The sequence below is a fragment of the Triplophysa dalaica genome, chromosome 6, assembly GCF_015846415.1.
Source record: "Triplophysa dalaica isolate WHDGS20190420 chromosome 6, ASM1584641v1, whole genome shotgun sequence".
Lineage (NCBI taxonomy): Eukaryota > Metazoa > Chordata > Actinopteri > Cypriniformes > Nemacheilidae > Triplophysa > Triplophysa dalaica.
Genome location: NC_079547.1, coordinates 14,246,087 through 14,259,624, shown reverse-complemented (window position 1 = coordinate 14,259,624; position 13,538 = coordinate 14,246,087). Strand labels below are relative to the sequence as shown.

The 13,538-nt window shown below is 37.9% G+C and overlaps 1 protein-coding gene across 1 annotated transcript; it reads left to right on the top strand.

The window, feature by feature from the left end:
* Nucleotides 1-9,572: 9,572 nt before the first annotated feature.
* On the top strand, nucleotides 9,573-13,521 carry gpr84 (G protein-coupled receptor 84). The gene is made up of 2 exons (XM_056749774.1): nucleotides 9,573-9,705; nucleotides 10,395-13,521. Exon 2 carries the CDS (start codon nucleotides 10,396-10,398, stop codon nucleotides 11,632-11,634), a length of 1,239 nt encoding a protein of 412 aa, XP_056605752.1. The 5' UTR covers nucleotides 9,573-9,705; nucleotide 10,395; the 3' UTR covers nucleotides 11,635-13,521.
* Nucleotides 13,522-13,538: the final 17 nt, after the last annotated feature.

Here is a 13,538-nt window from a genome sequence, read left to right as displayed (position 1 = left end):
ACTACAGAGGTACCCATAGGGTGTTTCATGATTTATAGGTTTATATTTTATTTAAATCGTTATGTGCAGGAAAATTGTAGAATCATTATGTGTGTGCACAAGGTTTGTACATCAATCCCCTGGTCAGAGAAAAGGATGCGTGTTTAAATGTTTAGGGAATACAGTTTTGGAATTTTTTAAGCTTCTCTGAATTCTAAATACAAAACATGCATACAACATGTAAAATGTCTAACACATCTCTTGCAAAAGCAAACACTTACAATTGAAAAATTGAGAATGTTTACTATTTTAACTGAAAATATTAAAAGGGATACTCCACCAAAGAAGGAAAATTCTGTAATCTGTATTAATACCTGTATTAATTCCACAGTTTGTGGTCGTGCCCCTATGAGCACCCATATTGTGCAGGGCTGTACGTCAACTTTTTTCGCATGTAGCACTGGAGGTTTAAAGTTTTGTAGCACAGACCAAACAGTTGTAGCACAAGTATAAAACACATTTTATATTATAAAAATATACACAAAAAACTTTTGTTTATCACAATTTAGTTTTTCAAAACAATTTTCAGTTAACATTTTTCTGATTTCTCTGTTTCACATTCTTTTACTATACAATAATGATATATTTGTATACATACTGTATACTTTTATATTATTTACAATGGTAAACTGCACTAAATTTCCTCCTTTTGCAGATACACACGCAGAGTGTGTGGTTAACGGTACTGTAACTTTTCTCTAACAGTGAAAAGCTTATGAAATAAACTCTCAGATCAGCTCTAGATATGGAGTTCATGTGTTCATGTCCTCATACATAGAGGCAGACAGTAAACCTACGTGTCACAATATCAGCGCTGGATCACTAATTATATCAAACAGAATTTGCTGGGATTTGTCAACTTCAGCCGCCCAAACTCTTTCTCTTCTGCCAGCCTGAGTAAAAATCTCTCTTTTAATTGACCTACTATATATCCTAAACTTATTTCTTTGATGGTTTTTATGATGTTTTTATTAACAAGGTTCGGGAGGATCACATGCAGATAATTTTCTCTGATGGTTTTTGATAAACAATCACACCAATAATCCTAACAGCCTGCCACCTCACCTCCTTTCTCTCTGACGTTTCGCAGCATCCCTCCTCCACCCGACAAGCACATTTTTACTTCAGCAGGTGCACCCTAAGAGTGTGCCCGGATTCCAAACCAGTGGCCCTCTCCCCGGTCAAGGGGTAGGTGCTCCGATCTCGAGGAGGATCACCGAGCTCGGACCCTCGCCCCGGGACAGCACGCCAAACTGTCGTTGTTCAGCCTCATTTTGTCATATATTTCTTGGTCTCATGGCAGACCAGGACGGGATCCCGGTGCAGTGGTTCCCAACCGTTTTTCCGTGCGTTCCCCACGTACATATATGACAATCAGAGCCCCCCCGAGCCCCCCCAACCCTCATATATGTCTGTGTGTGTGTGTGTGTGTGTGTGTGTATACAGACATAATTGCTACTCACTCACACATATATAGATAGTAAACATAAATAAATCAAATGAAATAATTTAATCATAAATTAAATGGTTAAGATGAGTAATTTAAAAGATTTTAATGACATTTTTACTTGAATACTCAAACACATGTTCAGGTTAGAGCCGTGAGGGAACGCGAGGGATTAGTGTCAGCTGCGCGTTGCACCGGTCTTGCATCTCTCATGGAGGAGATCAGAAGCATAAAAGGACGAGCAACAGGAGTGTACGACGAGAGAGGACCATGCCTGGAATTCTTGTTATGTTTTATTATGTTTGTGTGGCCGGCAGTCAACCGTGAGGGAGCTGCCGGGCATTCTTTCGTTTTGCGGTTTGTTTAATTAAATAAATTGCTTTCCTGTAGCTCAGTGTTAAGAGCATTGCGTTAACAGGGCAAGGTTGTGGGTTCGATCCCAGGGGATTGCAAATACCTATGTAAAATGTATAGGATAAAAGCAATGTAAGTCCCTTTTGATAAAAGCTTCTGCCAAATGCCTAAATGTAAATGTAAATAAAAGTTGCCTCCTTCCTTTCTTCCTTGGAACTGTGTTACAACGTTCCTCTGCTATTTTTCCTTTAGATTTTTATGTTCACACAAACGTTGACGCCTGACAGAGAACAATTCTCACTTGAGTCTCATAGCGAGAACAGCCAATGTCAGTGCTTCCAACTACCGCAAAGCCCTGTGTGAATGTCTGCCGATGGAGCCGGAAATTTAAATAATTGTTTTATATAAAATATAACTATTTTTGACTGCATTATTTTGGCATTGTAAGCAAATGTTTTTTTATATAATATGATTAGTGGAACATTTATGCAACTTTATTTAACCTTAATGTTTGTCAGTTCCCGCGCCCCTCATGTGAACTCTGGCGCCTCCCTAAAGGGGTCACGGACCCCAGGCTGGAAACCACTGCTGTAGAGAGAAAGGTTTTTGGGCCTCGTTGGTCACCATAATCTCTGTCTGAGTCTCGTGTGTGTTTCCCGCCCTTTCGTCTCGTTACTGATTGTTCATTAATTCATACCCTGCACCTGTCCCTGTTGATTTTGACCCCTTTAAGAGTCCTCATGTTTCTTTGTCCTGTGTTCGGTCATTGTATATTTTTCCAGTCATTGTATTCAATGGGCCACTTACTCGAGCTCGTATGGCGGTTCCTGTCGTCCATGATGTTATCCAGTTTAGGAAGTGTTCAGTCTAGCTTATTTTAAGTGTTATGTCCGTCCATTAGGGATGGCTAAATGATCCTCGTGAAGCTATGAGGCTTTTCTCCAACACTTCAAATCTTTTCTCAATCCAGTTAGAGTATCGATTACAGTGCTATCTAGTGGATCATAAAATGTACAACAGTTGTCCGGGAACATTCTGGGATGAAGCCTCAGTGGATGGAACACCCACCTCATTGATGTATTTGTACTCTGTAGTGTACAAATTGAAATCGTATGCTGATAATATTCATGTACCATATGGCGATTCCTGATAATATAAAAGTCAGTGTGTTACATTGTTTAGCGTGTTGTGAGTCCCCAGAGTAAATGAGAAAATGTTGAATTATTTTAACTAAAAAACTTGTATATGACATGTAATTGACTACTATCTGTAATGTGTAATAACATTGCCTGTATCTTGTATAGGGGACTTTATAAACTTAATGTCAGATAGCCTTTTTCATGGATTATGTGGTTATTAAATGTGCTTGTGTAGCTGGGTGAAGAATGTGGGCCCATAAAAGACTATTTTACTGATTTTTATTGAGAAATAATATTTTTTTGACAGTGTTAGGGACCGAGCCTATTTCTCCTCTTGCACAATACCCTGTTCCTGCCTTTGAAAACACTCTCTCACAAGGTACAGAGGAGGCTGGTCTACACAGGAACTGCAGTGCCATCAGATATATATGGGGAAACGCATGTTTTTGTTCTTTCCAGTATGTGGATCATGGGTTCTGGGTATGTTAGTTTCCTTTAGGTATCTATAAACATCTATTACTGCATCACCTGTGGCATTGCAGGTTTTTTTACTTTGGTCCACAGCACCATCATGCGGGTGGCATAGGTTTCCACCTAAGTAATTTGAAGGACAAAATGTAAATATGACAGGAAATGTAAATTCATCATTACATTTATGTCATGAATTATTCAAAGTTTTTTCCAAAATAATAAAGATATACAGTTGTGTTCAAAATTATTCAACCCCCAATGTTGTAAATGGTTTTAGGGAATTTAGTGTACATTTGTAATTGTATTCTGAATGAAATCCTACAAAGACTTCTTAAAGAACCATATGCAACTAAAATGACATCAATTAGTTTTGTAATACAGTAGTAAATGTTTCTTTTGTGAATTCTTCATTGACATAATTATTCAACCCCTTAAAGACTACCACTCTAAAGAACAGAGGTTCAATGAAGTGCTTTCAATCAGGTATTGAAAACACCTGTGGATATCAGGGAGCAGCAATAAAGCCTAATAAGCACCAATTAGGCAGCTTTAAAATGACTGTGATACTCAGCTCCTTCCAGACATTTACTGGTGTGGTTACAAACATGGTGAGGTAAAGAGAATGGTCCAGGAAGACAAGAGAACAGGTGATTACTCTTAACAGGAAGGGCGATGGCTATAAGAAGATGCAAAGATGTTAAACATACCAAGAGACACCATAGGAAGCATCATTCGCGAATTCAAGGCAAAGGGCACTGTTGAAACGCTACCTGGTCGTGGCAGAAAGAAGATGCTGACTTCGACTGCTGTGCGCTACCTGAAGCGTAGAGTGGAGAAAAGTCCCCGTGTGACTGCTGAGGAACTGAGAAAAGATTTGTCAGATGTGGGAACTGAAGTTTCTACTCAGACAATACGGCGCACCCTGCGTAATGAAGGCCTCCATGCCAGAACTCCCAGGCGCACCCCCTTGCTGTCCCCAAAGAATAAGAAGAGTCGACTGCAGTATGCCAAAAGTCATGTGGACAAACCACAGAAGTTTTGGGATAGTGTTCTGTGGACTGATGAAACAAAATTAGAACTGTTTGGGCCCATGGATCAACGCTATGTTTGGAGGAGGAAGAACAAGGAAAGAACACCTTGCCTACTCTGAAGCGTGGGGTCAATCATGCTTTGGGGCTGTTTTGCTTCTGCAGGTACTGGGAAGCTTCAGCGTGTGCAAGGTACCATGAATTCTCTTCAGTACCAGGAGATATTGGATGACAATGTGATGCAGTCCGTCACAAACCTGAGGCTTGGAAGACGTTGGACCTTTCAACAGGACAATGATCCCAAGCATACCTCCAAGTCCACTAGAGCATGGTTGCAGATTAAAGGCTGGAACATTTTGAAGTGGCCATCGCAGTCACCAGACTTAAATCCGATTGAGAACCTCTGGTGGGACTTAAAGAAAGCAGTTGCAGTGTGCAAGCCTAAGAATGTGACTGAACTGGAGGCTATTGCCCATGATGAATGGGCGAAGATACCCGTAGATCGCTGCAAGACACTTGTGTCAAGCTATGCTTCACGTTTAAAAGCTGTTATAACTGTAAAAGGATGTTGTACTAAGTACTAAGATTGAATGTCACTTGGGGGTTAAATAAAACTGATAATGATGTGAGCTCAGAAAAGACATTTGTGGTTATTTCATTATAAATGTTATGTTATATTTGTCTGACCTACACGTGCCTCTTTGATTTAATTGTAAGCAGAATGACTGAATGATCATAATCAATGTCAAACCGACCAAAAAAATCAATTTCAGTGGGGGTTGTCTAATTTTGAACACAACTGTATACTTGAAGTGGTTGCAGCCTGTTGACTTGTTGCATGTTGATGATGGAGCTCTAAAGTGTCTGAGCGTAGAGGAAGTATTATTTGAATACGGAAGCTCCTTATCACACACCAAATATCTTGTTACATCAATTAAAAAAAGATGTAGATGTCAAGGAAAATATTAGTGAGTTGTATTATATACCAAACCATGCTTTACTAGAAGATATAATTTCAAAATGTTTCCGACCGGGGATTTTTCTTTTTTCTTTCAGATTCCATTTCTCATAACTTACCACCACCACCAAAACAAAAAAAGAGAGAAAGCAATGCAACTTAAGTAAAAAAAATGTTTCACTTATAGCTAGCAATCAAAACCAAAAAGTAACTAAAAATAGAATATTGAGTTATTTAATATAATCTATGTCTACTTTTCAAACTACACTACTCTCCTTACAGTTCAACAAACCAGACTGTCCCAGATCCGACTATTAAAGTGAGGCAGGTATTTGACACGCAAACCGAAACGCGCACGTGAATGGACAGAAAGTGAGGCTTCGCTTATCATGGACCACGTGATTCAGTGAAAACAAAACACGCCTCGAAACGGCGCTTCTTTGAAAATTGCGCTGCGTGCTCGATACGCGCATCGGGTCTTCGGTGTCATATATCACTACAGGCCATTGCAAATCAGTCTAGTCTCGTTATATCCTGTTCTTATTATTTCTATTGGCTTGTTTTACCCCCTCGTGGGTTTTTGTTTTTCGTGTGTAATAAAAGTACTGCTTCCTGCATCTGGGTTCTACTTCCACTCGTTTTGTGACACAAACATGCATACTATCCGTCGCAGTTCATTAGCTGCTGCAAAACTTGTGAAATGTGTTTTCGGTGTAGCCTCAACCTCTTGTTGTGGGAGATATTGCAAAATTGATGCAATTGGCGGACAAACTGCTGCAACGATTTAAGACAGAATATGGTGGTACAAAATACGTCAGTATAAACGCAAGCACATACACAGTTTTTAATCTATACTGTATATTGCCACATTTTAAAATCATATTGAACTTGTCAAAGCTATGGATTGCTTTGTTCTTCTTTCTCTGCAGTTTGGGGTATGTGATAACTTTCACGACAGTCTAAGGAACTTGCAGGTGTTGGAAACGGAAGTAAGCAGTAACATTAATAGTCTTCTATAAAACTGCTGCACTGAATTCAAGCTGATCTTCAAGATTAGCATGATTACTGCAAGCACATTGTTCACGACTTCTTTCTTTTGTATGTACAAATATAAAATGAATTGGGGAAATGGGTTTTGTAATGCACAGAATACATCATTTCGGCAGCATCTCAACAATTCTGCTTTCATATCAAAATATTTTCATTGAATCCTTTAAATTAAGCTATTTGATATATAGGGGAAAAGTTAGGTAACCCCTACATTATTCTTCATCTATTATAACTAAATGCACATTTACACTGTATAGACAAGAAAAGTTAGCCTCTACTGAATAGAATAGAATATTTGCATAATTCTTTATAGAAAACTGTTAAAATCAGTCATCAGTTACTGCCAAAGCACAACAGTAACCAGTTTTGAATCATAGTAAGCCACAGGATATCAGCTTCACCCTAGCAACTTTCCTTTTGGATAAGCGCCTATTGGCACACTAAGTAAATATAAGGTTTGAGGTTTTTGTGTCACACATATCTGTTGAGCAGTTCCGTAATCACGTTGTGGAACATTGAGTCAAAATACTCTATCCTGATATAGAAGGTTTTAGGATCACTGGGGAGATCCAGAATCTCCTCTGTGTGGTACAGTCACTGCTGCCTCTTTCTGAGGTCAACATTCAGCTCCTTGGTTTTGTTGACATTCATGGAAAGACAGTTCTATTGACACTATGGTGTCAGTTTATCAAGCCCATAATACTCTTTTCATTCCCATTAACTATTATAAGTTTTCTATCAACATTGCACTGGTTACCTATGATGCGACGCATTGACTTTAAAATCGTATTGATTACTTATAAAGCCCTATATGGTTTAGCTCCTCAGTTGGTAAGAGTTGAAAAAATCATGTGCAGGTGGTAGATCCTTTTCCTATAGTCCCTAAACTTCTAACAGTCTTCATTGTACTGTCCGGAAGGCAGACTCTGACATAAGCTTTCAGTTTTTGTATTTATTAATATCAATTTAAATGTAACGTCTCATTATTTATAATTAATTAGTAGTAGATATAGGAATTTGTAGTCCATATAATATTCAACCTCTATTTCTTTCTCTAAATGTGTGCTTCTCTGTGATAACCACTGTGTGCGGGTGTGTGTAACTTGAATGCTTTTCTTAGAGTCAATATGTTTCATTTACTGCTGCTTTGTAATACAGAAAAAAATCAAAAAGAGTTTTTAAATAGTTGAATTGAGTGTTACATTATCAATCTGCCAATAGTATGCAGGTATTCATGAATGTAAATTATAACAACAAAATCTTTCGGTAACACTTCAGGGGCAATTCTCACTATTAGCATGCCTGTTATTGCCATTTTGGCTGTTTATTGGCACATATTTTGCATGGAGATACTCTACATCGCTAATCCTATTCAATACCTAAACCTAACAACTACCTTACTAACTATTATTAAGCAACAAATGAAGAGTTTATTGAGGAAAAAGGCATGGTTAATGGTTTGTTAATAGCGAGAATTGCCCCTGATACTGAAGTGTGACCCTTCCGGTATCATGAATGCAGCCATTTGCACTGAAGCTAAGCTAGAGTGAGTTTTACATTTACTGAAAAATGTTATTTAGATAAACATTATATTGTAGATACATTAAAGACATAGAAGAGATCTGCAAAAAAATATATTAGCTGTTGACCACTGAGCAATGTTCCATGATAGAGAAAAAAGATTACTGAAACCTAACCTTTTGTTATATCAACCTCAAAATAATTAACTTTGTTAAATTTGTGGTATTTTCTGGGTTGATCTGAAATATATATAGATCACTTTGGAAGACGGAAACAAAGCTGGTCAAACACTTCCAAACTTCCTTTTTTTATTTTTTACGTTACATGAGCATTTAAACAAAATACAACGAACTGAACATTTATACCCGAATCAGAATGTTAAACTAATATTTATAGAATTTGACTATATATGTAAGATTTAAAACCGGAAGTGCATCTGGACCCATGTTTATACCTTGTGAAGTGGTCTATAATACACTGTATATTTTGTAGTATAAGTCAACACTGTCAACATCTATAACATATATTCTATCAGATGTCTGTAGGACAAACTGTTTAGGAACTGCAAACACTTGTGATGTTGTGAATACCTTTTTTTAATTAAAGGTGTCATATAGAATTTCTGAAAACTCTTTAAAGGTTTGGAGGATCTAATGCAATATAATATACTGTACATAACTATGTTTTCAGAGATGTATAAAGACCTCACAATGAAGTATTTGAATGACCTATTTCTGTCTACATACACAGCGGGTCCACTTACATGGAATTTACCATATTGTGTCTATAGTCTTTAATGGACTAAGTGCTCTACAGAGCGAATTTCGTAAATACGTTATCTCCTTCGGAAAAGTAACGAAAACAGGACCACTTCACAGTCCTATGTCAGCCACCGTAGTGCTCCGAAAATTATAAAAGTGAGCGTTACTTAAAATTCGCAACAACACCGCTATATGCTTCTGAATTTCATACACTGGAACTTTAAGTAAATTGCAACTGAAACATATTGCAACTGTTGCATACAATTTGTAACAGCCGCTAATTTATTTTAAGTAACAGACTGAATAGCTGCTGTTCAATCTGAACCTTTTTTCTGTATCTGACAGTATAGTTCAGTGATCTAACTTTCTGTGTTCACGGATATTGTTCTGGTGCCATAAATGCTGTAAACTTTAATTAAAAAAACCACAGTGACTGTCATGTACCAACAAAGCTGTTAAAAAGAGTTTGAACAGTCTTATCATTTACAATCTGCTGGACAAAAGACAAACATGATACAGAACAATTACTGACTGATTCCCAGCATATCTTAAATTTATAAAAATCTTTGAGAGCAAACATTAAATATCAACTATCAGAAAAGTTGCCTTTCTTTCTTCACTGACTTTTCCTGTTTGCTTTCATATCTATTGGCAAAATACCCACACTGTGTAAATTTCTTCCTGGATTGTGAAACTCTCTCAGTGACTTCACATCTGAGCAAACTTACAAAATATCAGAACCAATGAGGCTGAAGGAGGGAAATGGGGCGTGGCAAGAAAGTCCCTTCCTTAAAGCACAGAAAAGAAACATACACGGGCAGGATCACAGGTAAAGGAGAAAAGGGGAAGAGAAGAATGATATAAAAACACACCAAACCAAAACTCAGAATAGCAGAAGAAACACTGCGAGAGGACACCAGAGATTTTTGGCTGCAAGGTAAAATTAAAGAATTTTAAATTGTGAGATGTTCAGGTTTTCCTGCAGTTACAGGACATTTACCTAAAACCTTTTACCTAATGATTGTACTATTTTGTCCTTTTGTCATATATTGTGATATAAATGATAAAAAACCCTGTTGTTATTCATCTCTCTGTTGTGTTTTTAGTACAGAGGCACAGAAGCACTTAATTAAAATGTATTATATTTTAAAATTGTATATGACACCTTTAATTAAAAAAAGGTATTCACAACATCACAAGTGTTTGCGGTTCCTAAACAGTTTGTCCAACAGACATCTGAAAGAATATATAAGTTAAAATGTTGGCAGTGTTGACTTATACTACAAAATGTACAGTGTATTATAGACCATATATTGTGATATAAATGTAAAAAAAATCCTGGTGTTATTCGTCTCTCTGTGTTGTTTTAAGTACAGAGGCACAGAAGCTCTTATTTTAAATGTAGTATGTTATACTTTAATTTAAATTCATCCGATTTGTGAAATGGCCAAAGGAAGTAGGTTATTTCAAAAACAGGAGGTGGTAAAACCTCATGTTGCCCAATAATGTAATGGTCACTGACCTCAATATAGGCACACTAATAACCTGCAACTTGTTGATCTGGTCCACAAACGTAGGCCAGTTTTCAAAATGCCTTATAACATATTTTTTTCAATTTATTTGCAGAATGTGGAACGACACGGATCTTCTGAGAAATGATTCGTTCTCTTGTGCCTCCCCATCTGTGGACGGCTACCGTTATTTTGGTGTCCTGTTGGGATCAGCAGTCACCATAGTCGGAACGATTGGAAATATTCTGACAGTGCTAGCCTTTGCTTTTGACACCAACCTGAGGACGCGTTTCAACGTTCTTATTGTAAACCTAGCCATTGCCGACATCCTCTACTGCACTATGCTCCAGCCAGTCAGCGTCGACTCATACCTGCACCTGCAATGGAGGGGCGGAGCTACATGGTGCCGGATGTTTGGACTCCTTCTGTTCCTTTCAAACAGCGTGTCAATTATAACATTATGTCTCATCGCTATGAGTCGCTACCTGGTTGTTGCTCATCGCACATCACGCTGTGCCCGTCTGTTACTGTCTCAGCGTGGTGTGGCTGCGCTCGTTGTCTCATCCTGGTTACTGGGTTTGGCCAGTTTCAGTCCACTTTGGCCAGTCTACGTGTTTGCACCGCAGGTCTGCACTTGCAGTTTCCACCGCACTAAGGGACGACCTTACACCACCGTGCTGCTTTTTCTATATTTCTTTTTGGGCTTGGGCTTCGTGGGGCTTTTCTACTTTCTGATCTACCGCAAGGTGCGAGTAGCTTCCAAGGCGTTTCTTAAGTACAGGCCAAGTCGACAATCATCAAAACGTAAGACTGCAGAAGCTGAGGGTACCACAGATGATAGTGGGATCAGCGTGAGCGCCTCACAAACTCAAAGCTGTGAGATCAGCAATGATGCGGTTGGAACAGAACAGCACAAGACCAAAGCACTTGAAGCTAATTCTGAGGTTCCTGAGATCAGTAAAACCACACAAGAGTCGGCAATTGTCTCAAATGTGGTTAAGGTGTCTTCGAAGCCATCTCCGGTACAAATTCAGACAACAACCCCTGCGTCTACCACAGGAGAGGACAATGAATTCAAACGTGTGACACGCATGTGTTTCACAGTCTTCTTGTGTTTTGTTGGCTGTTTTGCGCCATTTCTGTTATTGAATGTGGCTGATAAGGCAAACCGTGCTCCACAGGTAATTCACATGTTCTGCGCAAACCTTACCTGGTTGAACAGTTGCATTAACCCCTTGCTGTACGCAGCCATGAACCGGCAGTTCAATCAGGCTTATAAAGACCTACTACAGAAAGCCATTCAACCCCTGACCAATATTTGGAGATCTCAACGATACACAACAGGAGTCAGATGATGGGTGAAAAATTGGCTAAAAGTAATTTCAAACTACTGAACAATGGAACCACGGCAAACAATTTTTTAAGGCTTTCAATTAAGCCATTTCTTTCAGTATTTTACTAAATGAATATATATATATCATATAAGATGTATGAAGATGGTGATTTTTCATTCATTGTGTTCAAGATCACAGCTAATTTCCGTTAATATCTGACATATGCAGGTTTTATATAAGCACAGCCAAAGTATCTAGAAGTAACTTAAATCATATTTACAAGCTTATTATTTGTCATATACACATGTATTGTATATTCTCTAGGATATTGTCTCTATTAACATTGACAAATAGTATAGGTTTGCTTTCGTAAAAATACTTGTATAACGTCCTTCTGAATCCTTGGGTTATTAAATGATTACATACTGTGTTGTCAAAGTTGACAAACACTATGAAATACTTTTTATTGGTTAGACATTTGCAAACACCAGTGACAAACATGAAAGGTGATTCATTATAATGATTTATTGCAACAACAAAAAACATCACGAAATATGGTGATACAAGGTTTCAGAAGGAAACATTTTTAATTTGACAGAGAGTACAGTATCAAGACTCTTAAAGAGTAGGTAGCATGAGATCATGAAAATGACATTTCATGCAGTCTGTTATGTTGCCGTGTTTGAAAGTAAGCTTTCTGCCAAGTTGTAAGTCCGAAGGTGAATAAATAGCAAAGTTATTTGCTTGTAAAAAAAAAACTACGTCTGAGGGAAAAATGGTTACAATTCATTTTTCAAACGATACCAGAGGAGTACAACCCCAGGGTTATACTGTGCGCGCATCATTTCAACGAACATTGGTTTAATAATCTTGGCGTGTTCACTGTAGGGTATGTGAATGGACTATCCTTAAAAGAGGGGGCAATACCAACTCTATTTGGACCTATTACCTCTTCTTCCTCGTCAGATTCGGGCTCAAATTGGTACGGTAAAATCGCCGCCATCTAGATACACATATAATATACATGACATCCAACCACATGTAAACCTAAATCCTGTAATGATGGTAGGGGGGTTCCATTTGCGACTAATAGTTAAAGCGTGTTTGACCAATAACAATAGATTACACCATCTGACCAATCACACAACACAAGGTTAGCGGGTAGGCGGGGCCTAGACGGATGAATCGCGGAACGAATCATTTGAGAGTCAGTCAAGAAGTAAGGTACGAATAACTGCCTAATATAACAACATTATAGTGTTTAAACACATTGTATGTACATAAACTTGTTGTTGGACACTTCATAAACCAATGTAGGGCCTAAAAAAAACATATGCTAGGTACTCTTTAAAAATGTTCTGTAAAATGAATGTAAAGAATATCCTTTGTATAACGTCTCTAGAAAGGATTTGTACAGATTTAAACTACCATGGGTTTCAACAATCCCATGTTTTTAGTGTAAGCATTTCTTTTTCAAGCTGTGGGATTTCCAGCTTTACCAAATATGTGAAGGGCTTTATACTGCACACACACAAAAACTTTCTTTTACAACGAGTTCCTCTTCGAATCAGTTCCTCTTTGCATTGATTAAAAGGCAGAGGAACTCAATGAATCATAATAACATTATGACAAAGATATTTGCAACCCACAAATGAACACGGAAGTGTTAAGTGTTGCAATATAGACATCAAGAACAAACTGATGTGCATAACAGCTTCATTACCTCACACACAAAACCACCAATACAGTTTTTTACCTGCTTTAGCTTTTCTGATTACAGCATTTGCATAAGGTTTTGTACTGGGCCCATGAAGCCCTTTTTTGTCTCAAATAATATTTGCACAAATGTTAGTGAATGTCAATCTGTACTTTGTGTATTGTACGAATAAATGTTTCCCAAATTGCCAACATTTTCTTCAGCAAAA